The 27,260-nt window shown below is 35.0% G+C and overlaps 1 protein-coding gene across 3 annotated transcripts in view; it reads right to left on the reverse strand.

The window, feature by feature from the left end:
• The window catches only part of FAM227B (family with sequence similarity 227 member B), a 279,841-nt gene that overhangs the window by 188,939 nt on the left and 63,642 nt on the right, over positions 1-27,260 (reverse strand). For all 3 annotated transcript variants that reach the window (XM_079914520.1, XM_079914518.1, XM_079914519.1), the window contains exon 10: positions 22,695-22,832. In XM_079914520.1, the coding sequence (XP_079770646.1) occupies positions 22,695-22,832 (138 nt within the window). The remainder of the gene's footprint in view (positions 1-22,694; positions 22,833-27,260) is intronic.

Raw genomic sequence — 27,260 nt, forward strand, 5'->3', positions numbered from 1 at the left:
CTGAACTTGGGGGAAAAAATAGATGAACATCATGAGAATTTTAAGAAAGAACTAGAAAATAGAAAAAAGAACCAGTCAGAGCCAAAGAATTCAATAACTGAATTGAAAAATAAATTATAGGAATTAACAGCAGATTAGGTGATAACAGAAGAATGCATGAGCTATCTGGAAGATAGAATAATAGAAATTACACAATCAGAATAGCAAAAAGAAAAACAAATTTAAAAAATGAGAATAGTTTAAGGGAACCTCTGGACAATATCAAGTGTACTAACGTTCACATTACAGGGGTCCCAGAAGGAGAAGAGAAAAAGGGGTAGAGATGTATTTGATGAAATAATGGCTGAAAACTTCCCAAACATGAAGGAGAGAGATATCTAGGTACAGAAATCACAGAGAGTCCCAAAGAAAGTGAAAACAAAGAGACCCACACCAAGACATATCATAGTTATAATGGCAAAATGTAAAGAGAGAATTCTAAAGGCAGCAAGAGAAAAAAAAAGTTACATACAAGGGAACCCCCATAAGGCTATAAGCTGATTTTTCAGCAGAAACTTTGCAGGCCATAAGGGAGCGGCATGATACATTTAATGTGCTGAAAGGAAAAAGTCTACAACTTAGGATACTCTACCCATCAAGGTTGTCATTTCAGCACTGAAGGAGAGATATAGAGATTCTCAGATAAGCAAAAATTAAGAGTTCATATTACTAAACTGACTGTACAAGAAGTGTTAAAGGGTCTTCTTTATGTGAAAAAGAAAAGGCTATAACAAGAAATAAGAACTTAAAGGAAGGGAAAAATTCCATTGGTAAAGGCAAATATATAGTAAAGGCTGTGAATTAACCACTTAAATAAGCTAGTATGAAGATTAAAAGACAAAAATTATAAAATCAACTATAACTACAATAAACAGTTAAGGTATCTTTTCCAACCACAATGGTATGAAACTAGAAGTTAATTACCAGAAGAAAAATGGGAAAAACACAAACACATGGAGACTAAACAACATGCTACTAAAAAACTAATAGGTCAACAAAGAAATCAAAGGAAATCAGAAAATACCTTGAGACAAATGAAAATGAAAATAAAAACACAACTTTCCAAAATCTATGGGATGCAGCTAAAGCGGTTCTAAGAGGGAAGTTTATAGCAATATAGGCATACCTCAGGAAATAAGAAAAATCTCTAATAAAAAACCTAACCAACCATCTAGAGGAATTAGAAGAAGAACAAAGTCCAAAGTCAGCAGAAGGAAGGAAATAATAAAGATCAGAGTGGAAATAAATAAAAGAGACCCCCCAAAAAATAATAGAAAAAAATCAATAAAACCAAGAGCTGGTTTTTGAAAAGATAAATAAAATTGGTAAGCCTTTATCCAGGCTCATTAAGAAAAAAAGAGAGAGGACACAAATAAAATAAGAAATGAAAGAGGAGAAGCTATAACTGATATCACAAAAATACAATCATAAGAGAGTACTATGAGCAGATATATGCCAACAAACTGGACAGACTAGAAGAAATGGATAAATTCCTAGAAACATACAATCTTCCAAGACTGAAGCAGGAAGAAATAGATAATCTGAACAGACTGACTACTAGTATTAAAATTAAATCAGTAATCAGAAAACTCCCCTATCCTCCTATCCTTCTCAAACTATTCCAAAAAATCGAAGAGAAGGAAACACATCCAAATTCATTCTTTAAAGCCACCATGATACCCAAACCAGGCAAAGACATTACAAAAAAGAAAATCACAGGCAAATATTTCTGATGAATATAGATGCAAAAATCCTCAATAAAATATTAGCAAACCAAATTCAACAACATATCAAATGGATCATACACCATGATCAAGTGGGATTTATTCCAGGGATGTAAGGATAGTTCAGTATCCACAAATCAATGTGATATACCAAATTAACAAAATGAAAAATAAAAATTACATGATCATCTCAATAGATGTAGAACAAGCATCTGACAAAATTCAACACCCATTCATGATAAAAACTCTCAAAAAAGTTAGTTTATGACTTCCCTGGTGGCACAGTGGTTAAGAATCTACCCACCAATGCAGGGGACACAGGTTTGAGCCCTGGTGTGGGTAGATCCCACATGCCACAGAGCAGCTAGCTTAGAAGGAAAATATCTCAATATAAAGGCCATTTATGACAAATCCACAGCTAACATTGTACTCAATGGTGAAAAACTGAAAGGTTTTCCTCTAAAATCATGAACAAGGCAAGGATGCCCACTCTCACCGTTTCTATCTAACATAGAAGTCCTAGCCACAGCAATCAGACAAGAAAAAGAAATAAAAGGCATCCAAATTGGAAAGGAAGAAGTAAAACTATCACTATTTGCAGATGACATGACTATATTTAGAAAACCCTAAAGTTTCCACCAAAAAATGATTAGAACTAATAAATGAATTCAGTAAAGTTGTGAGATACAAGATCAATATACAGAAATGGGTTGCTTTTCTGTACACTAATAATGAACTATTGGAAAGAGAAAACAAGACAACAATTCCATTTTACACTTGTATCAAAAAGGATAAAATACCTGTGAATAAACTTAACTATACTCTGAAAACTGTAAGACATTAAAGAAGGCAAGTGAAGATGATACAAAGAAATTGAAAGGTATCCCATGGTAATGGATTAGAAGAACATTATTAAAATTTCCATACTACCCAAAGCAATCTACAGATTTAATGCAAACCCTATCAAAATACCCATGACTTTTTTATAGAACTAGAACAAATAATCCTAAAATTTTTATGAAACCACAAAAGACCCTGAATACTCAAAGCAATCTTGAGAAAAAAGAACAAAGCTGGAGATGTCATGTTCCCTGACTCCAGACTACACTACACAGCTATAGTAATCAAAACAGCATGGTACTGGCATAACAACAGACACATAGACCAATGGCACAGAATAGAGAGCCCAGAAATAAACCCACAAACATATGGTCAATTAATCTAGGATAAAGGAGGTAGAAGTACATAATGAGGAAAGACAGTCTCTTCAATAAGCGCTGTTGGGAAAACTGAAAAGCTACATGTAAAAGAATGAGATTAGAACATTTTCTCACACCATATAAAAACAAACTCAAAATGGATTAAAAACCTAAATTTAAGACTAAAAACCATAACTCTAGAAGAAAACGTAGGCATATACTTTTGATGTAAATCTTAACAACATTTTTTTGCATCTTTCTCCTCGGGCAAGAGAAACAAAAGCAAAAATTACAAATGAACCTAATTAAACTAAAAGCTTTTGCACAGCAAAGGAAACCATCAACAAAACAAAAAGACAACATACTCAATGAGGAAAGATATTTGCAAATGGTATGTCTGCCAAGAGTAAATATCCAAAATATATAAAGAGCTCATACAACTCATTGTCAAAAAAACAAACAACTTGATTAAAAACTGGGCAGAAGACCTGAATAGAATTTTTTTTCAAAGAGGACCACCAGGCACATGAAAAGATGCTCAACATCGGGCTTCCCTGGTGGCGCAGCGGTTGAGAGTCCGCCTGCCGATGCAGGGGACATGGGTTCGTGCCCCGGTCCGGGAGGATCCCACATGCCGCAGAGCGGCTGGGCCCGTGAGCCATGGCCGCTGAGCCTGCGCGTCCGGAGCCTGTGCCCCGCAATGGGAGAGGCCACAACAGTGAGAGGCCCGTGTACCGCAAAAAAAAAAAAAAAAAAAAAAAAAAAGATGCTCAACATCACTAACCATCAGAGAAATGCAAATCAAAACCACAATGAGATATCACCTCCAACCTGTCAGAATGACTATCATCAAATAGACAAAAAAAATAAATTTTGGCAAGGATGCGGAGTAAAGGAACTCTTGTGCACTGTTGGTGAGAATGTACATTAGTATAGCCATTATGGAAATGAGTATGGAGGTTCCTCAAAAAAATAAAATTAGATCCACCATATGATCAAGAAATTCCACTCCTGGTATATATCCAAAGAAAACAAAAACACTAATTTGAAAGGATTAATGCTCTCCAATGTTCATAGCAGCATTATTTACAATAGCCATAATATGAAATCGACCTAAGTGTCTATGAACAGATGAATGGATAAAGAAGATGTGTATAAAAAAAAGATGTGTATATATCTTCACACACACACATATACATACATACATATACACAATGGAATGTTACTCAGCCATAAAAAAGAATGAAAAATTGCCATTTGCAGTAACATGGATGGGCCTGGAGGGTATTATGCTTAGTGAAATAAGTCAGACAGAGAAAGACAAATACACACATTTTCACCTATATGTAGCATCTAAAAAATAAAACAAATGAGTGAATATAACAAAACAAAAACAGACTCACAGAGAACAAACTAGTGGTTACAAGTGGGATGATGGGTGGGGGGAGAGACAAGATAGGTGAATGGGATTAAGAGGTACAAACTACTAGGTAGAAAATAAATAAGATACAAGGATGTAATGCACAGGGAATATAGCCAATATTTTATAATAAATTTAAATGGAGTATAACCTATAAAAATGTTGAAACAATATTTTGTACACCTGAAACTAATATAACATTGTAAATCAACTATACTTCAATAAAAAAGAAACATACCACCTTGTTTTGTTCAACCTAGTGGCTTAATCTCTTAGAAGTATTCAAATTCTTGGGACTTCCCTGGTGGTCCAGTGGTTAAGACTCTGCACTCCCAATGCAGGGGGCCCAGGTTCGATCCCTCGTCAGGGAGCTAGATCTCACTTGCCACAATGAAGATCCCACACGTGGTGACGAAGATCCCGTGTGTTGTAACTAAGACCCGGCACAGCCAAATAAACAAATAAATATTAAAAAAAGAAGTATTCAAATTCTTGTTATTCACTTCTCCTTAGCATGATATTTCCACATCACTCACTGGAGTATGTTAATGCATTTAATAATACGATAAGAACCTGCTGCTTTTTACACTATCCAGCACCTCTGACCACTGCTACCAATCTACAGACCAATGTACCTGGGGGGGGGGGCATTTGCAAGTCACCCTGTGGCAGACCATGGAAAATTATCTTGGAAGCTAAATTAGTAATTAAGAAGTTGCATCCCAGCAAAGGGAGGATAAATGATTTTAAAAGATATATTATCCAAGTTATTCTGAAATCTAATTCACAACAATCAAATTTGGATAGTTCTGTAAAAACACTACTAGTTTCTGGTTCTTTGGGCTATAACTATTCTATGCTACATATTGTTCACCCCACTTCTGTTCACATAGTCTTTCTTCACATAGTATAAAAGCCAAAAAAAACCAAACAACCCAATCAAAAAATGGGCAGAAAATCTAAACAGACATTTCTCCAAAGAAGACATACAGAAGATTAAAAAGCATGTGAAAAGATGCTCAAAATCACTAATTATTAGAGAAATGCAAATCAAAACTAGAATGAGGTATCACCTCACACCCATCAGAATGGCCGTCATCAGAAAGTCTATAAACAATAAATGCTGGAGAGGGTGATGGGAATGCAAACTGGAACAGCCACTATGGAGAACAGTATGGAAGTTCCTTAAAAAACTGAAAATAGAGCTACCGTATGATCCAGCAATCCCACTCGTGGGTGTACATATGGAGAAAACCATAAGTCAAAAAGCTACATGTACCCCAATGTTCATTGTAGCACAATTCACAATAGCCAGGACATGGAAGCAACCTAAATGTCCATCTCCAGAGGAATGGATACAGAAGATGTGGTACATACATACAATGGAATATTACTCAGCCATATAAAAGAACAAAATAATGCCATTTGCAGCAACATGGATGGACCCAGAGATTCTCATAGTGAGTGAAGTAAGTCAGACAGAGAAAGACAAATATCATGATATTGCTTATATGTGGAATCTAAGAAAAAGGCTACAAATGAAATTATCTACAAAAACTTATATCTTTGAAATAGAGTTACAGACGTAGAAAATAAATTTATGGTTACCAGGGGGTAAGGGAGGGGAGGGATAAATTGGAAGATTGGGATTGACATATACATACTACTATATATAAAACAGATAACTAATGAAGACCTACTGTATAGCACAGGGAACTCTACTCAATACTCTGTCCTATAAGGGAAAAGGATCTAAAAAAGAGTGGATATATGTATTTGTAGAGCAATTCACTTTGCTGTATACCTGAAACTAATACAACACTGTAAATCAATTATACCCCAATAAAAATTTTAAAAATTTAACCAATGATAGTACAATAATACAACTTATTGAAATTATTGCCACTTTGGGAGTTTATATCTCTGGCCATCCTGCTACTGTTTTGGGGGTTTCCTCACTCTTTAGCCATGCAAATTTCTTGTTTTTCTTTAATGATGTATACTGAAAAGCGCAATGTTGAGATTTTACTGGCTTAATTCTCAGAGGGCTATCTCATTTTCAAGTTTGAAGGGTTCTGTCTTTATTGTCCCTAAGCATTGCTTAGAGTGAACATGTAGCAAAATGACAAAGGTGCAAGTTAAAGTTCAAGTAGCTAATCCATCTGGCTATTACTTGAAGCATTTTTGGAACATGTCATTTGCTAAATATCAACTAGTGCTTGTGTATGAGTAACTTGTTAAAAAATTTTTCACCTCCTCACATCACTAAGTACAGTAATGTGCACACAGGTACTTAAAAGTTACATGTTAACTGAATAGAAGAAATATTTTTTATCACTTGTGGTTAAAACAATAGTCTATAAAAAACCATAAAGTATGTTAATGCTTAAACCTTAAAGTTCAGATAAAGAGGAAAAATTGGGCTTAAAAATTAGAGGGGGTGTAAAGATTGTTTTTCAAAAACGATCTTCATCTGAGTTTAAAAGGTTATATGGTGTGGTACCACAATAAGAGAAATGACCATTAAAACTTTAGTCTTGTAAATAATCTAACAATATACTGGTTAAGGGGAGCTGGCTTGTAAATCCTGAGTCCTTCCAGATACTGAAATTTTGTAACTTCTTACATTCCAGTCCTAAAAAGGGAGATATGCCATTTTGTTTGGAAGGCAAATTTTAACTACCTGCTGCCTGTTTAACTCATTAAAAACAAAAAGAGAAAGTGCTTTTAGTTTAAAATTCTGGAGAAAAGTTAACCCCATATGACAATAAGCATCTAAAATGTCAAGAAGAAGAAATTATGTCTTAAAAATGTTTTAGATTAGAAGCAATTCTGAGACAGCAGCATACATGGAGCCCAGATTATTGCATTCCTTGACAGTCATATATACACACACATACATATGTATATACTCATGTTTTACCCCAGTTCAGCTCTTGACCTGCCTCAGCATTCCTCCAGCACACAAATTAAGGAAGTAATACACACAAAGACACACACACACATACACACAGAGATAGAACTGTTGAGGGGAAAGAGTTCCAAAATAATAAATCTAAGTCATCAGTCTCTACTGCTAATTTCACCTCAACATTCAACAAGCACTTTAGGAGTTTATTCAGTACCTATGGATAGAAGGCATAGAGTAACGAAATGTTAGAAAAGGGAACTATAGAAATAATCTATTCTAATCACTTCATTTTTTTCAGGTGGAAAAATAAGGCTGAGAGGGATTATATGACATACTCAAGGACATTCAAGTCTTTTATGTGCAAGTTAAATACATCAGAGCTGAGGAAACATTAGAAACTGTAGAGAAGTCTCCAAATCAAAACATGCTTATGTCCTTAGTAACTGAGTCCAGCTTGGGGATAAGCAACACAGAAACTATAAAACTGTAAGCAGAATGTAAAACTATAAGCAGAATATGGTAGCTCTCAGATGCCATGGGCCAAACCCCTTTGCAATGATTTCCTGTAGGAGAGTGGTCCTCAAAATTTTAGTCTCAGGACCACTTTATACTCTTAAGAATAATTGAAGACAACAAGAACTTTTGTTTATATGTGTTTTTGTATCTTTTAGTATTTCCTATATTAGAAATTAAAACTGAGAAATCTTAAACATGTATTTATTATTTCATTAAAAATAACAGTAGTAAATTCATTTCATATTAACATAAATGGCATCTTTTTCGAAAAAGATAACTATATTCAAGAAAAAAATTTGAGAAGAGTAACACTGTTTCACATTTAAAAGATCTCTAACAACTGGTTTAGTAGAAGACAGCTGGATTCTAATATTTACTTCTGCATTTCTGCTACTGTGGTATATTTTTTGAAGTATATATTTATCTATTGAAGCATATTAAGAAAATCCAGTATCACATAGATTAGTCAAAAAAAAGGAGGAGTATTTTAATAGTTGTGAATACTCTTTGAATACTATACCCAAATGTGACAAGTTCTAGTTTCTTAATGGTGGGTTGCAATGTGGAATCTGAAAACACATAACTGTGCTTTGCGTACTCTGTTGCGTTAAAATCCATTGGTCTGTCACTATGTATAATTTAAAAAAATATAATGCATTAGTCATTTGTAAAATATTGGTTTAGTGAGTTATGCAGATATTCTAAATGTTGACACATTTCTTTATAGTAAAAAAAAAAAATCACATTCATTAATATCACCACTGAATTACCAGAGGTCTTTAAGTATTGGAAAACTGTCAAGATTATGGTAGTGGATGCAAGTTCTTCAAAATTTTTGTTTGAAAGCTCAAAATTTTTATTATTTTCATTTTTTAATTTCTTTTTTGTTTATATCTTTATTGGAGTATAATTGCTTTACAATAGTGTGTTAGTTTCTGTTGGACAACAAAGTGAATCAGCTATATGTATACAATACATATATCCCCATATCTCCTCCCTCCCATCCTCCCTATCCCACCCCTCTAGGTCATCACAAAGCATTGAGCTGATCTCCCTGTGCTATGCAGCAGCTTCCCACTAGCTAGCTATTTTACATTTGGTAGTGTATATATGTCAATGTTACTCTCTCACTTCGTCCCAGCTTCCCCTTCCCCGACTGTGTCCTCAAGTATGTTCTCTATGTCTGCGTCTTTATTCCTGCCCTGCCACTAGGTTCATCAGTACTGGAAAGCTCAAATTTTATCATTGGCCATAGCAAAAGCACTCCATACATAAGGATTACTGCACTATTCTTTAATTCCTGTAAATGAGACACTTCCTGTCCTTCAAACTATATGCTCCCGCTTCCAGAGTACGTAGCTATTACTAGGTAGCACTTTCCCAACCAGAGTTTTTATTTGTCAGCCCTCCTTACACCTAGGTGTAGCCATGGTTTGTTCTCACTAATGGTATGTGATTGCAAGTGATATGGGAAACTTCTGAATCAAGACTTTTATGAGTGTGTGTCTATTCCTCTTTTATTCTCCTGATACAGATTAATTCTACTGACTGTGAAGATCTATAGGATGGTGACCCCAGAAGGTGGAAGCAGTCTGGATCTCTGAATCACTATGTGGAGGAGAGGCACTCACTGATCACTAACTAATATGAATTCTCATAAGACAGCTTTAAATGTAGGTTAAGGTTCTACAGAAATATAAGAGGCTCAAAGTTCAAATAAAAACAAAGATTTGAACAAAATTCTACCTTGAACAGATTTCCTAGTAGTCACAGTCTAAGCAGAAGTCTACAGAAAAAATTACTTTATAGAAAAATAAGACTACTTCTTTATGCAATCCTTGCCTTTTTGAAGTGGAACATCTGCCCTTTTAGTTTCCCTACAAAAAAAAAAAAAAAAAACAGTGTCTAGTAGACTAGACCCGTGCTTCCCTAGTTGAGGCTCAGCTTCTTTCAGAGGATTAGAAATTCCAACTCTTTGCTGTCACTGTACCTCTGGACCACTTTGGCCCCACAGTGTGGGTTTTCCATTCCCCAAACGATTGCTTGCTATTTCTAGAGGCATCTGTATACAAAATTGGGAAACAAGTGAGATTTTCCCCCAGTCTTCTGCATCCTACTTTGGCTCTTCTAACAGCTTTCCTCCTTCCTTCTCACATATTAAAACTTGATCCCGGAAAAGGATCTAAACACTCATTCACATTAGTCATGAATGAGGGAATAAGGCTATGGTAATTCTCCTAAGTTAAAACTCGTATCCTATGATGACAATTTTAAGCCTTAACATACTTACAAGCCTGTAAAATTAAATGTCTGAGAGGCAGTATGTGAAGTCGTTAAAGAGTTCAGATTCTAAGGCCAGAATTTCCTGAATTTGAATTCATATTCCACCATTTATGAGTGATGTGACCTTGAGCAAGTTATTTAATTCCCTCATGTTTCAGTTTTCTCATTTTATAACTGATAATAAAAGCAACCTACTACATAAGATTATTACTAATAAAGCCCTAATACGTTAACACACTTTATCAAATACATAGTTCAAACTGAAGATTTCCCCAAGTTGAACATAAATTATTAAAATTTAATTTTGAGCAGTATATGAAAAGAAACCCTAATTAAACCTCTAACCTACCATAATACCCCAGACTTAGATGATCTTATCCAGAAACAGAAAAATCTAGTGATGTTTTAGAATGTAATATAAAAAGTACTTTTCAAATATTTATGGGTAAATAAAATATATGATGCATTTTATAAAGACTTTCCATTAATATGAAAATCAAGTGTGTTTGAAACAAATATAATTTTTATGTTTTTCCAAATTAAAATGATCATTTCATTAGAAATACAGTATAAAACCTCTTTAAAGCATGGTAGTTCACCACCCAGAGTAATTCTTTATTTTAGATTGCATAAAATGGATACTGCAAAAATAATAACTTCTGAAAAAACCAGGACTATCATGAAGCAACATATAAATAATATTTGGAACAAAAGTAATTGAGATAAAAGCTCATAAGCAGTACTTCCTCTAATAAGAGAAAAACATTTTTGATGGCCTCTATATAAACTATGGAATAACATAACTGTATTCTCTTGGTGGCTAAAAATATTGGTCAATATCTGTTGATTATTTTTAATTTTTGAATGTTGATTATGGTTAAATATTGAAATATTGAAACAGTTTCATATATATTATTTATGTAAAGAACATAAGAAACAATGCTATATATTATAGAAAGGAAGAATGCCTACAAATACCCATATAATCATTACCTCTGGGGAGGAAGGGACAGATTTAGGAATGGTACAAAAGATATGTAAATAAAAGGCTTGAAAAGCAAATATGGCAAAATGCAAATATTTGTTATGTGTGGGAAATATTTTCTATACTTTCCTGCATGTTTAAATAAAAAATAATAATAAAAACAAATCCAAAAGGAAACCCCATGTAAAGAACTGGGATAAACATAACCACTTTGATCTATCTCTCAACTCTAAGTAAAACAACTACAAAACTTACAAATAGGAAAATGTGCATCAGCACCAGAAAGAAAATACAAAAACTGATATTATATCTGAAGTCCATGAAATGGGACCAAATTTTAAAGTGTTTTTCATAATAAATATAGTTTACCACATGATGGGAAAGTACACATGAGGAGGTCTTGACAGATCCTCATCCACATTGGCAGAAACTTACTCAGAAAAGCAAAAGCTCCACTGAAATGAGGTGTTTATTTGGGAATCCAAAGAGAAGTCCCTTACTCAAGGTCCTACAGTCCAGGGGCACCGGGTAGAATGGTAAGCCCGTGACTGGCTAAAACATGATGTTGAAAATCGTGGTCTTTCGAGGGACTTGATTTTTTGCTTTCAGCCTCACCTCCAAAGACCTTTCAGTTGTCATTCCCTAATAAAAGATTGTTCTTAGTTTACATATTTGCCAAATGAGTAGCTTGTAGTGGGCTTTATCGTATTTTTAAAAAATTGGTCCCTATATATTTTCATTTCTTATGAGGTAACAAGACAACATTTAGTATGTCACAGCATACCACGTGAAAACAGGATATGAAGGCTTTCTCTGGAGATTTTATTTCCTCAATGTCAGGGGATACTCTCCAATGGTGAAATGAAACTTTTTCCTTTAATATCTGCAACAGTGTCACTTTCCCTTCCTCTTCAGTCTGGCCATATAAGTTTCTATGTCTCACTTGAAATATTTGGCTAAGATCTTTACTAGGTCTACCACAGAGCTTAGGGAAATCCAAGAATTTTAAATACATTTTGGCATTGTGAAAACTTATGAAAATCATCAAGACATGTTCTAGTGACATTTTCCAAATTTAAAAACAAATTAAAAAATCTTGGAAACATCTAAATAAGGAGAAGTAAAAACTAAATTTTATAAATTAACTGTAAAGGAAGAAAACATAGGCTGGTTTAGACTTCTCTACTAGACTAAATAACAGAAGATAATGAAGCAGTATCTAGTTTTATAAGAACATGGGATTTGACAATTTGATATTTAAATTGGAAAATAAACTCAATATTTAAATATTTAATTTACATCAGTCTGACTCTCCCATAGATAGAAGTTATGAATTCTTGAAAGTGTTTAAAAACAGGACATTAACCACTTGAAGATACCAGGGAATGACTAAAAGCAGATAGAAACTGGAGGGGAGTTGAGCCTTCTAAAATGGAACCTGTAGGGTTCTCATCAAGAAAAAAAGGCAGAGGACTCAAATCAATAAAATTAGAAATGAAAAAGAAGTTACAACTGACACCATACAAAGGATCATAAGAGACTAATACAAGCAACTATAAGGCAATAAAATGGACAACCTAGAAGAAATGGACAAATTCTTAGAAAGGTACAATCTTCCAAGACTGTACCAGGAAGAAATAGAAAATATGAACAGATCAATCACAAGTACTGAAATTGAAACTGTGATTTAAAAACTTCCAACAAACAGCTGTCTGGAACCAGATGGATTCACAGGCAAATTCTATCAAACATTTAGAGAAGAGTTAACACCTATCCTTCTCAAACTATTCCAAAAAATTGCTGAGGAATGAACACTCCAAAGCTCATTCTATAAGGTCACAATCACCTTGATACCAAAACCAGACAAAGATATCACACACAAAAACATTACAGGCCAGTATTACTGATGAATACAGAAGGAAAAATCTTCAACAAAATACTAGCAAATCCAATCCAACAACACATTAAAAGAATCATATACCATGATCAAGTGGGATTTACCCCAGGGATGCAAAGATTCTTCAACATATGTAAATCAATCAATGTGATACACTACACTAACAAACTGAAGAATAAAAACCATATGATCATCTCAATAGATGCAGAAAAAGCATTTGACAAAATTCAACACCCATTTATGATAAAAACTCTCCAGAAAGTGGGCATAGAGAGAACATACTTCAACATAATAAAGGCCATATATGGCAAATCCACAGTAAACATCATTCTCACTGGTGAAAAACTAAAAGCATTTCCTCTAAGATCAGGAACAAGACAAGGACATCCACCCTTGCTACTTTTATTCAACATAGTTTTGGAAGTCCTACCCACAGCAATCAGAGAAGAAAAAGAAATAAAAGGAATCCAAATTGGAAAAGAAGAAGTAAAACTAGCACTGTTTACAGATGATATGATACTACACATAGAAAATCCTAAAGATGCTACCAGAAAACTAGAGCTCATCAATGAATTTGGTAAAGTTGCAGGATACAAAATTAATACACAGAAATCTCTTGCATTCCTATACATTAACAGTGAAAGATAAGAAAGAGAAATTAAGAAAACTGTCCCATTTACCATTGCATCAAAAAGAATAAAATACCTAGGAATAAACCTACCTAAGGAGGCAAAAGGTTTATACTCCAAAAACTATAAGATATTGATGAGGGCTTCCCTGGTGGCACAGTGGTTGAGAGTCTGCCTGCCAATGCAGGGGACATGGGTTCGTGCCCCGGTACGGGAGGATCCCACATGCCGCGGAGCGGCTAGGCCCGTGAGCCACGGCCGCTAAGCCTGCACATCTGGAGCCTGTGCTCCGCAATGGGAGAGGCCACAACAGTGAGAGGCCTGTGTACCACAAAAAAACAAAAAAAACTATAAGATATTGATGAAAGAAATAAAAGATGACACAAACAGATGAAAAGATATACTATGTTCTTGGATTGGAAGAATCAATATTGTGAAAATGACTATACTACCCAAAGTAATCTACAGATTCAATGCAATCCCTATCAAATTACCAATAGCATTTTTCACAGAATTAGAACAAAAAATTTTACAATTTGTATGGAAACACAAAACACCCTGAATAGCCAAGGCAATCTTGAGAAAGAAAAACAGAGCTAGAGGAATCAGGCTCCCTGACTTCAGACTATACTACAAAGCTACAGTCATCAAAATGGTATGGTACTGGCACAAAAACAGAAATATAGATCATTGGAACAGGATAGAAAGTCCAGAGATAAACCCATGCACCTATGGTCACCTAATATATGATAAAGGAGGCAAGAATATACAATTGAGAAAGGACAGTCTCTTCAATAAGTCATGCTGGGAATACCGGACAGCTGCATTAAAAGAATGAAATTAGAACATTCTCTAACACTATATACAAAAGTAAACTCAAAATGGATTAAAGACCTAAATGTAAGACCAGATACTATAAACTTCTTACAGGAAAACATAGGCAGAACACTCTCTGACATGAATCTCAGCTTGATCTTTTTCAATCCACCTCCTAGAGTAAAGAAAATAAAAGCAAAAATAAATGGAACCTAATTAAACTTAAAAGCTTTTGCACAGCAAAGGGAACCATAAACAAAACAAAAAGACGACCTACAGAATGAGAACATATTTGCAAATGTAGCAACTGACAAGGGATTTATCTCCAAACTATACAAACAGCTCATGCAGCTCAATACCAAAAACAAACAAAAAAAAACCCAATCAAAAAATGGGCAGAATATCTAAATAGACATTTCTCCAAAGTAGACATATAGACGGCCAAGAAGCACATGAAAAGATGCTCAACATCACTAAATTAGAGAAATTCAAATCAAAACGACAATAAGGTATCACCTCACTGGTCAGAAGGGCCATCATCAAAAAATCTACAAACCATAAATGCTGGAGAGGGTGTGGAGAAAAGGGAACCCTCCTACACTGTTGGTGGGAAGGTAAATTGGTACAGCCACTATGGAGAACGGTATGGAGGTTCCTTAAAAAACTAAAAATAAAGCTACCGTATGATCTAGCAATCCCATTCCTGGGCACATATACAGAGAAAATCATAATTCGAAATGATACCTGCACCCCAAGGTCATTGCGGCACTATTTACAATAGCCAGGACATGGATGCAACCTAAAAGTCTATCAACCAAAGAATGGATAAAGAAGATGTGGTACATGTATACAATGAAATATTACGCAGCCATAAAAAACAATGAATAATGTCATTTGCAGTGATATGGATGGACCTAGAGATTGTCATACCGAGTGAGGTAAGTCAGACAGAGAAAAACAAATATCATATGATATTGCTTATATGTGGAATCTAAAAAATATGGTACAAATGAACCTGTTTACAAAACAGAAGTAGAGTCACAGATGTAGAAAAGAAACTTATGTTTACCAAGGGGGAAAGGTAGGAGAGGGATAAATTGGGAGATTGGAATTGACATGTACACATTACTATATATAGAATAGATAACTAATAATAACCTGTTGTATAGCACAGGGAACTCTACTCAATACTCTGTAATGTCCTATATGGGAAAAGAATATAAATAAGAGTGGATAAAAAAAAAAAAAAGAAACAATACCAAACCAGAACCCAATGGAACAATATCTTGCTGAAAGGCAAAAGAAAAGTGAACTTAGAATTCTAAATCCAGCAAAAATATCCTTCAAAAATAAAGGCAAAATGAACATTATTTTTAGATAAATAAACTTGAGAAACTTTATTACTGGCAGAACTGAACTATAAGAACTGCCAAAAGGTAGTTTTTTCCCAAGCTGAAGGGAAATGACACCAGATGGAAACTCAAATTTATAGGAGGGAATGAAGATCCAGGAATGGCAAATATGTGAATAAATATAGAAGACTATTTTTATGTCTTCTCTTAATCTTTTAAAATACATATAATCACTTCTACTTCTTGCTATGATGGAGTAACAGGAACTGGATTGCTCTTCTTTCTTAAACAAGTAAAAAATTGGAGAAAATATATGAAACAATGGTTTTCATGTGTTGGACAACAGGCAGCACAGGACAGTAATCACCCCCGCTCCAGCCAAGAGAAAAAAACCTAATGAGGGAACCCTTCAGTTGTCTCATCTCATTGTCTCTAAAAAAGAAAATTTGAGGCCACAGTGTAGTGGTGGGAATCCAAGCAGAACTGAGTTGAAAAATAAAATTTAGCATTCAGGAAGGTCAAGGCAAGCTAAAATTCACAGGTCAGCATAATATAGAGGAGACAGATGCACACAGAGAGCATTCTGGAGCTCTATAGAAGGTTATCCTTGAATTTTTGCCTGAGCTTGGTTTAAAAAAAAAAAAAACACAGGAAGGAGCGGGCAGAACAATGCTTGGGGCTCACAGAAAGCTCATGTTCCAGACAGCCAGATGGGAAATCTGTTACATACAGAGCATGGGGTAGAATACTAAGAAGGGTACTGCCTCAGTAGGGGAAGCATGTTAAGGCCTAAACAAAAGAGTTCTCTGGCTCCACCTAATGAAGCTTAAAATAAAGCCCCAAGTAGACCAAAATATTTCTGAATAACTAGATCACATCTCAGATAAAACTCAAAAATATTTAATGGAATAAAATAAAAATTTACACAAAACTACAGTTTACTCAAGAAGGAACTGATCATTTGAATAGCACTATATCTATCAGAGAAATGAATTTTTAGTCAAAAACCTTACCACAGAGGAATTTCTAGACCCAGATGGCTTCATTGGTGAATTCTACCAAATACGTAAAGAAGAACAAATACCAAGTTTACACCAACCCTTAGAAAAGAGAAGAGGGGTGAACATTACACTTATTACTAAAATGTGACAGGACAGTACAGGAAAAGAAAACAAAATTTTAGCAAACTGAATTCAGTAGTATACATGAAAAGGTTAATACACAATTGCCAAATGGGATTTTTCCCAGGAATGCAAGGTTAGGTAACACTTGAAAAATCAATCAGTGTAATTCACTGTATTAAAAGACTAAAATAGAAAAACAGTATGTTCTTCTCAACAAATGCTAAAATCCTACATCTATTTGTTAAAAAACAAACAACAACAAAAATCTCTCAGCAAACTAGGAAGGGAATGAAACTACCTCAACCTGATAAAAGATATCTATAAAAGCCTTCAGCCAAAATCTATTTAAAGGTAAGTAAACTAACATTTCCCTCTAAGATCAGGAATGAAGCACGCATGTCTACTCTCACCACTTTTAGTCAACATCTTCTTAAAGATCCTAGCCATAGGCAAGTAAAATAAATAAAAGGCATATAGATTGAAAATAAAGTAAAATGCTCTTTATTCTCAGATGACATGAGTATCCATGAAGAAAAAATCCTAAGAAATCTAAAAAGGCTACTAGAACTAATAAGCAAGTTTAGTAAGATTGTAGGATATTAAGATCAACATAAAAGTATTTTTCTATAGTATTTTTTATATATTACCAGTGAACAATCAGGAATTGAAATTAAAAACACCATATGCAATATTATTTGAGAGATATGTGCAGCATCTATAAAGAAAAAACTAGAAAATATTGCTGAGATAGAAAGAAGTCCTAAATAAATGTGGAAATATTCTATGTTCATGGATTGGAATATCAATATTGTTAAGATGTCAATGCTTCTTAAGTTGATAGATTCAACCTAATTCCAGTGAAAATTCCAGAGTATATACTTTAAATACTGATAAGCAGTTAAAAAATTATATAGAAATGAAAAGAATCTAGATAGCCAAAATAATTTTTTAAAAGAAGAACAAAGTTGGAGGACTTATAGTACCTGACTCCAAGACATGTTATAAAATTACGATTATCAAGGTAGTTTGGTATTGGCATTAGTGAAACAGAATTCAGAGTACCTGCATAGAGCAATACACATATGATCAAATGTTTTTTTGACAAAGGTTCCAAGATAATTCAATGGGCAAAGGATAATCTTTTCAACATATGGTGCTAGAATAATATGCAAAGAAATGATCCTCACTGCTTACTTCACATAATTTTCAAAAATTACTCAAAATGAATTAGAGACCTAAGTGTATAATAGGAGCTACAATTCTAAGCTATAAAATTATATACTATAAAATTTCTAGAAGAAAACATGGGAGAAGATCTTGGTAAAACTGGGTTCACAAAAAAATTCTTGAATATGACACAAAAAAGCACATACCCTATTGGAAAAAATTATAAATTTGATTTTACCATATTATAAACTTTTGCCTTTCAAAGTACACTATTATAAAATGAAAAGGCAACTACAGACTAGAAAAGAATATTTGTAAAATATATACCTGTTAAAGGATTTGTGTCTAGAATATATAAAGAACTGTTATAACAGAATTAAAATAAGACAAACAACCCCAATAAAAATAGCGAAAAGATTGAAACAGACACTTCAGCAAAGAAGATATACAGATGGCAAATAAGCACATGAAAAGAGCTCATCATAATTAGTCGTTAGAGAAATTAAAGTAAAACCTAACTAAATACCGGTACATAACCCACAAGAATGGCTAAAATTAAAAAGACTGTACAAAGTCTTAGCGAGGAAGTAGAGTAACTATAACCTGTATACTGATAGGAATGTAAAATTTTGGATAAATTTGGCAATTTCTTAAAATGTTATAATACACTTACCATACTACTCAGCCTTCCAGTACTAGATGCTTACCAAAGATAAATGAAATCCTATGTTTACACAAAGACTTGTACATGAATATTCATAGCAGCTTTATTTATAATAGCTAAATACTGGAAACAATGCAAATGTCTACCAACATGTGAATGGATAAACAAATTGTTGTATATCCTTACCATGGACTATTACTCAGCAATACAGGGGAACAAACTATTAATACCTACATCAAGATGAATGAATCTCAAGATACTTATGCAGAGTAGAAAATGCCAGACAAAAGATAGCACATACTCTATGATTCCATTTACATAAAATTCTAGAAAATGCAAACTAACCTGTAGTGACAAAAATCACATGAGTAATTGCCTGGGGATTGAGAAAGAGGGAGGAACTACAAAAAAGTCTAAGAAACTTTCTGGAATGGTGGATATGTTTCCTATCTTGAAGGTTGTGACAGTTTTATGAGTTTATACATATGTCCAATTGTGACAGTTTTATGAGTTTATACATATGTCCAATTGTGAAATTTTATATTCTAAATGTGTGTGGTTTATTGTACATCAATTAGACCTCAATAAAGCTGAAATAAACCATGTAGTTATTTGAAGCAAAAATCCTAACACTGTATAATGTGAGGCCATTATTCATGTAGATCTTCTAATATATATGACAACAGCACAAAGGACAAAGGGGAGTATGTGTAGCTATCCGTCTCCAAGTTCCTACATTTTTAGTAAAGTAGGACAACATTAACTTTAAGTAGTATTTTAATAATTTAAGGATGCATTTTGAAATCACTAAGGCAATTGCAAAAAATTCAAGAAGGTACAGGCAAACAGCCAGTAGAAGAATTAAAATGGAATACTAAAAATATTTGCTTAACCAAATGAAGATAGGGAAGGGGAATTGAAGAACAAAAAACAGGTGAGATAAAACTGAAAACAAACAGGAACATGGTAAAAACAACCCTAATCATGTCAATAGTTATGCTGAATGTAAATGAAGTAATCACTCCAATCAAAAGGAAGAAATTGTAAGACTAAATAAAAAACCAAGATTCAACTATAGGTTGTTTGCAAGACAACCTTTAAACAAGAAAAAACAAAGAGGTTATAAGTAAAATGATGGGAAAAGATACACTATGCAAACCACAAGCATAAGAAAGCTCAAGTGGCTATATTAATATCTGACAAAATAGAACTCATAATTAGATCGATAATACCCCTAGGAGAATTATCATAGATATGAAGAAATATTTCATAATGATTAAAGGGAAAACATAGTAATTGTGTATGTGCCCAGTAACTTAAAAATGCATAAAGCAAAAATCAGCAGAATTAAGGGGAGAAATAGATAATTCCACAATTGCAGTGGGAGATTTTAACACCCCCTTCTCAGTAATTAATAGAATAATTAAATATCATAAAGATACAGAACGAGAGTTAGCACACTTTTTCTATTAAGGGTCAGATAGTCCAATATTTTAGGCTTTGTGGGCCACATGTGATCTCTGTGGTATATATATATTTTTAAATTTATTTATTTTGGGCTGCGGTGGGTCTTTGTTACTGTGCGCCGGCTTTCTCTGGTTGTGGCAAGCAGGGGCTACTCTTTGTTGCAGTGAACAGGCTTCTCACTGCAGTGGCTTCTCTTGTCGTGGAGCACGGGTTCTAGAGCGCAGGCTCAGTAGTTGTGGCGCCTGGGCTTAGTTGCTCTGCAGCATGTGGTATCTTCCCGGACCAGGGCTTGAACCCGTGTCTCCTGCACTGGCAGGCAGATTCTTAACAACTGTGCCACCAGGAAAGTCCCTCTGTGGTATATTCTTTATTGTTTTTTTTTTTTTTTTTAACAACCCTTAAAAATGTAAAACTCATTCTTAGCTCATAGGATGTATAAAAAATAGGCTGCAGGCCAAATTTGGTCCACAGGCTGTAGTTTGTTGAATCTTGATATTGAAGATCTGAATATCACTATCAACCACCTTGATCTAATTGAGATTTACAAAATAATTGCAGAATACACATTCTTCTCATGTGCACATTGAAGGTTCACCAAGATAGACCATGTACTGTACCATAAAACAAGTCTCAATACACTTCAAAAGATTGTAGAGTATATGCTCAGACCACAGTATATTTAAAATTGGAAATCAGTAATTTTTTTTTTTTTTGCGGTACACGGGCCTCTCACTGTTGTGGCCTCTCCCATTGCGGAGCACAGGCTCCGGACGCGCAGGCACAGCGGCCATGGCTCACGGGCCCAGCCGCTCCGCGGCATGTGGGATCCTCCCAGACCGGGGCACAAACCTGTGTCCCCTGCAATGGCAGGAGGACTCTCAACCACTATGCTACCAGGGAAGCCCTAGAAATCAGTAATTTTAAGGTATCTAGAAAAGCCCTAAGTATTTAAAAATTAAATAATACATCTCTAAATAATCCATAGGTCAAAACAGAAATTATACTGGATATTAGAAAATATTTTGGATTAAATGATAACGAAAATATATCAAAATTTGCAGAATGTAGCTGAAACAGGAATTAGAGAAATTTATAGCTTTAAATGTTTATATAAAAGAGGGAGAGAGACAACAGTAAAACAAATAGGATAAATTCAAACATTTGGTGGATAAAGGATATATGGGAGTTCCTTATACTATTCTCAACACTTTTCTGTAAGTTAAAATGAAAAAAAAAAATAGAAAGCTCCCCCAACCTCCTTAATTTTATATTCAGCCAAGTTGTTATTCACATGTGAGACTGAGAAACAAAGAGAGATAAGATTGGGTCAAGACAGTGGATTATGTCTCTTTCCATCCAAAATTACAAATATGCATGAAGCTCTGTAAAAACCAGGGTGACATTAGCAAATAAGAAATTTCACATAACTACTAAAAGATAGAAATCAGACAGGATGACATCTATGGGGATAAGAGTGGAGAAGAATCAAAGTACTAATCAGAAGAGCAGTAATTAACTAATTAAACAATTTTGGAATCAGAAATTAACTGACGAGCCGCTTTCAGAAGAGTAGGTTGAGTAGGTTAGTCTCTCCTTGCCCTGGCCTATATCAAGAATTATGATGGAAAGGTATTTCCCTCTACACTAGTGGTTCTTAACTTTGCCTGCACATTGAAATCATCTGGGTAGCTTTAAAAAATACTGAGCCTCAGATTCTTATTTAATTGGTCAGAAATGAGGCCTGAGCACCAGACCTATGTTTAGTATTGAAATATAGTATAAATTAGAGAAAAATAAACTTGCCTTAAAGTGCTAATTAATCTAGAGTTACTGAGAAGTTTCGTCCTGGTACAGGAATTTGGGAGGTAGAAGAGAATACAAAAATATATCTATGTGAATTGCTATTTCAAGTAGTCTGTAAGCGGACTATTTAATAAGTAAGCATTTGGAAAAAACAAAATACTGGACTACAACTACCTTCCTTTATAACAAAATAAACCCCAAGTGGATTAAAGAGTTGAATAAAACATGGAAATAAAAAAGTACTAGAAAAAAAGAACAGGTAGATTCTTTTTTTCATAATATTAGGTAAGTAAGTCCTGACAAACATGCCACAAAACTGAAACTACAAAAGACATTATTTAAATTTACTGAATAAAAACTTTAAACTTATCTATTGGTAAAACACATTATTAACCAGAGAGCAATACAGCTAAAAATTAAGAATATTTGTAGTGTTCTTACAAACCTGAGAAGTTCCCGCAGATCAATATAAAAACATAGTAACATGCAAATGAGAAAAGGACTTAAGCACATGCTATTTTTTTAATGAAAAACTAAAATATAAAGCAATATTCAAATTACTATAATACCCATCTATAAATCAAATGTTATTTTAAGACCCTCACCAGAAAATAAATCATTAGAAAATTTTGACAAAAAAATAATGATACACTTGATTTTGGCTATTTCAATCAGAAGTATATAATAAATTTACTTACAAGTTGATATGCGTCCTTGACTTCTTGCAATCCTGTCCTTTATAGATTCTGAAGGTGTTTTCTTGCTACCATGAATGGTTGTTGTGGAGAGTTCGTTCAGCTTCCAGTGGGTCCAAAAGTCTTTTTTAGGTTTTAAACCTGTTGATACAAATATGTACATTTAGCCAAAGAAATTAGGAGTTTAAAAATATCTTTTGTCAAAGCCTTTTTAGGAGCATTATACATTTCATTCTCACAACAGTCCTGTGAGGACTGTCAGTCTCAAGTTTCAAAAGAGGAAATCTCTACATAGAAATGTTAATATCTTATCACATAAGACTGAGAATTAGAAAAGAGATAAGCTTGATATATACCTTTCTGACTCATAGACATAAGCTAAGTTCATAAATGGACATAAGGGGAGATTAATATTGTGAAAACTTGGAAAGGACCTAAATATCCAGCAACAGTACATCCATACAGTGGATCATGAAGTATCCATTAAAAGTTACCTTGTAAGTATTTGTTAACATATAAAGGCAATCATAACATGTTTTTATGTGAAGGACAATTTTACCATATACATATGTGTGACTATAGCTTAAACATTAACATGATTTCCTCTCAGCATAGGTGATTATTGTTTTCAAAATTTCCCTATCTGTATTTCCTATTATTTTTAAAATAATGTTTATGAATCAGTTATAGTACCCTAAAAGAAATAAAAATAAATTCCATTTAAAAAGTTCCATTTTTGTTCCAAAAACTGTACAGGGTTGAATAATTGATTTAACCACACTAAACATTTATATACTCAGCAATAAAAATGAGAACAATATAAATTCCTTTGCATACTCCATATGTTTATTCTGATGGTTGAGACAGTATATGTTAATGTGTTCAGTAAATGGGAAATATGAGCTAATATTATCATCATTATTAATATACATTGATATACTCATAAACATAGCCAGTATTTTCTCAGCAGTGAGTATTCAATGAGGATTATTTGCTATATTTTGATATCAAATTGGAATTTTCTAAGTGTTTTTAGATTTGGTTATTGCCTATTTCACATTAGTTGCCACTAGATAAAATATTCAGAAGCCTGAAGTGTGATTCGTTTGAATGTTCCTCCATAGATTGTCTATGTTTTAAAATATATAGTGTATTTGTGGAAAATCTGGGGTATAGTAAGGCTAACAGATCAGGAGATTAAAAGACAGTTTTTTTTTTTATTGAGAGGGGGATCAATGTCAGAGTAGGAAGACATGGAGCTCACTTGCTCTCACAAACACATCAAAAATACATCTAGGGGCTTCCCTGGTGGCGCAGTGGTTGAGAGTCCGCCTGCCGATGCAGGGGACACGGGTTCATGCCCCGGTCCGGGAGGATCCCACATGCCGCGGAGAGGCTGGGCCCGTGGGCCATGGCCACTGAGCCTGTGCGTCCGGAGCCTGTGCTCCGCAGCGGGAGAGGCCATAGCAGTGAGAGGCCCGCGTACCGCAAAAAAAACAAAAAACAAAAAACAAAACAAAAAAACAAAAAACCCATCTACATGTGGAAGATTACTCAAAGAAAACTAATTGGAAACCGGCAGAATATCTCCTATAAAACCAAAACTGCAAGGAAGATCTCCATGTAACTGGGTAGACTTGGGGGGGGAAAGACATCAGGTTGGAACCAGCACCCCTGGAGGGGTCTGTAAGGAAGAGAAAGGTCCACAAAGGTGGACCCTTGCCCTGGGGAGCCCCCATGCCTGTTGGGAAATCCACTGAGACAGAAGAGCTGGAGAAGCCTAGACTCTAATTGTAAGGAGTACGTGTGTGCTGGCTTGCCAACAATCAGAGCAGAGAGAGACTTGCACTGATGGCTGCCACCTCATCACACTTCCCAGTTTGAAGGGGCAAGTGCCCAGTGCCCCTCACTCCACACTACAGCCTGGCAGGAGATCAGGGGAAAGATTCAGTCTACCTGCTAGAAGTGGGATTGCTGAATCACACGGGAGTTCTATTTTCAGTTTTTTGAGGGACTTCCATACTGTTTTCCATAGTAGCTGCACCAATTTACATTCCCACCAACAGTGCACAAGGGTTCTCTTTTCTCTACATCCTTGCCAACATCTGTTATTTGTAGTCGCTTTGATAATGGCCATTCTAACAGGTGTGAGGTGATATATCATTATGGTTTTTACTAGCATTTCCCTGGTGATTAGTGATGTTGAACATCCTTTCATGTACCTGTTGGACATCTGTATGTCTTCTTTGGAAAAATGTCTGTTCGGTTCCTCTGCCTATTTTTAAAATCAGATTGTTTCCTTTTTGCTGTTGAACTGAGTTCCTTTTATCTTTTGGATATTAACCTCTTATCAGATATAATTTGCAAATATATTCCATAAGTTGTCTTTTCATTTTGTTGTTTTCTACTATGCAGAAGCTCTTTAGTTTGATGTCGTCCCACTTACTAATTTTTGCTTTTGTTGCTTGTGCTTTTGATACCATATCCAAAAAATTGTTGTGAATACATATGTCCAGGAGATTTACCACTATGTTTTCTTCTTAAGAGTTTTATGGTTTCAGTTCTTTACTCCATTTCAAGTTAATTTTTGTGAGTGGCATAAGATAGGAGTCCAATTTCATTATTCTACCTGTGATGATCCAGTTTTCCCAACACCATTTATTGAAGAGACTATCCTTTTCCCATTGAGTATTCTTGGCTCTCCTGTCGAATATTACTTGACTGTGTTTGTGAGGATTTATTTCTGGGCTCTCAATTTTGTTCCATTGGCCTATGTTGTCTTCTTTCCTATAGTTTCCATGTCTTGCTCAAATTACATATCTGATCATACATGTTATCTATCCATCTTTTCCACTAGAGCATTTACTATATTAATCATAGTTACTTAAAATTTCCTGTCTGATATTCTAATATCTGTGTCATATCTAAAACTGGTTCTGATGATTTGTCTCTTGATAGTGTGTTTATTTTTTCCATTGCTTTTTTGTAGACTTCATAATTTTTGTTGAAAGTCAGACATATTGTGTAATGCAGTAAAGATGAGGTAAATAGTTTTCAGGCCTTGAAATGGGCTTTTTGTTTGGTCTTAAGCACGGGTAATTAAGTCAATCTGGAAGGGAATTGAGAGTTGGGCTGTGTTTGGGTTTTGTTGTTACTATGATTACCTTTAGTACTCTACATGCTTCAAATTCCTCTTACAATGTAAACTGCCTTGCCAGAGGTTTTTGTTTTCTCTTAGTTTACTTCCACATCAGCATCTGCTCCACTCTCAGTTTTAGATCTTTTGTGTCTTCTCAGAAATGGTCTTTTCCACACTTGTGCCCCTCTCCCAGCAGTAGACTGCTGTTACCTGTCAGTTGATGTTTGTTAGCCTGGTAGTGGTAGGTATTCTCTGTTCTGAATCAGCATCAGCGTTGGGTTTTGTTCCTGGGTCTTGGGATAGGGTCTTCTCAGTAATCCAGCCTTGCCCCAGCTGTAGCAAACTTGTTCTTGGCCCAGTATGCATTCCTGGCCTCTGGGGTAGAGGTAGTTTTCTGTTTCCCAGGTGAGCTGTGTTTCCACTTCTTCCCTAAGGGCAACTGCATTTGCTGCTCTTCCTCCCCACAACCTTTCCCCCTCCTGCTGTGGCTTAAAGCTTGTTGTTGTTGTCAACATAGAGGAGATAGAAGGGTCAAGGCAAGGCTTTATGCCTTTTTTGCAGTGCTTCTATTACATTCCCCCAGGCTTTCTCAAGACTGTTATTCCACCCTCAGTATTTCTTGTAAGATGTGTGGAGAGAAGCTTGCAAGAGAGGGCAACTTCTCCCTTGTTTTATGTAGTTACTAAGGGTTCTATATTCTCACACTAGACCACACTCAGCTTTAAGCAATTCATTAAAAATTTTGGCTAAGGGAATTCCCTGGTGGTCGAGCGGTTGGGACTCCGTGCTTCCACTTCAGGGGGCTGGGGTTCAATCCCTGGTCGGGGAACTGAGATCCTGCAAAGCACGTGGCGCAGACAAAAAAAAATTTTTTTGTTGTTGAATTCTTCTTACTGGCTTTTATGGTATCTGGCTGCATCTGCCCCCGAAGAGCAAGTGCTTGCATCTGGTCTCTCCTTGGAGGCCCCTTTCTTTAGATTTGGGGTTGACTGCTCTGCAATCTCTGATGGGTTCAAGGAAAGTTTTGAATTTCCAGACAGTCCAGTGTTTTTTGGTGGAAGGGTAGAAGTAATATCATTTTAGTTTTCTACATCCTAAGCAGAAGCCAGAAGTCATGGCACAAATTTTAATCTTGCTCATTGTAAGGCTGCCATGTGGGATTCAGTCATAAGGCTTGTGCCAAAATCTAGCCAATCGTACAAAATCTTAATGTGTCTCTAGAGAAGTAGCCTCCAAAGTCTTCCATATCCTAATCTTCCCAAATTGTGAATGTTACATGGCAAAGGGGAATGAAGGGAGCAGATGGAATTAAGTTTGTAAATTGGCTAACCTTACAATAGGGTATGTGGGCTTGTCCAGGTGAGCCCAATGTAATCAGAAGGGTCCTTAAATATGGAAACGGAAGGTAGAGGAGTCAGTATCAGAGTGAT

The sequence above is a fragment of the Stenella coeruleoalba genome (assembly GCF_951394435.1).
Source record: "Stenella coeruleoalba genome assembly, chromosome: 2".
Taxonomy (NCBI): domain Eukaryota; kingdom Metazoa; phylum Chordata; class Mammalia; order Artiodactyla; family Delphinidae; genus Stenella; species Stenella coeruleoalba.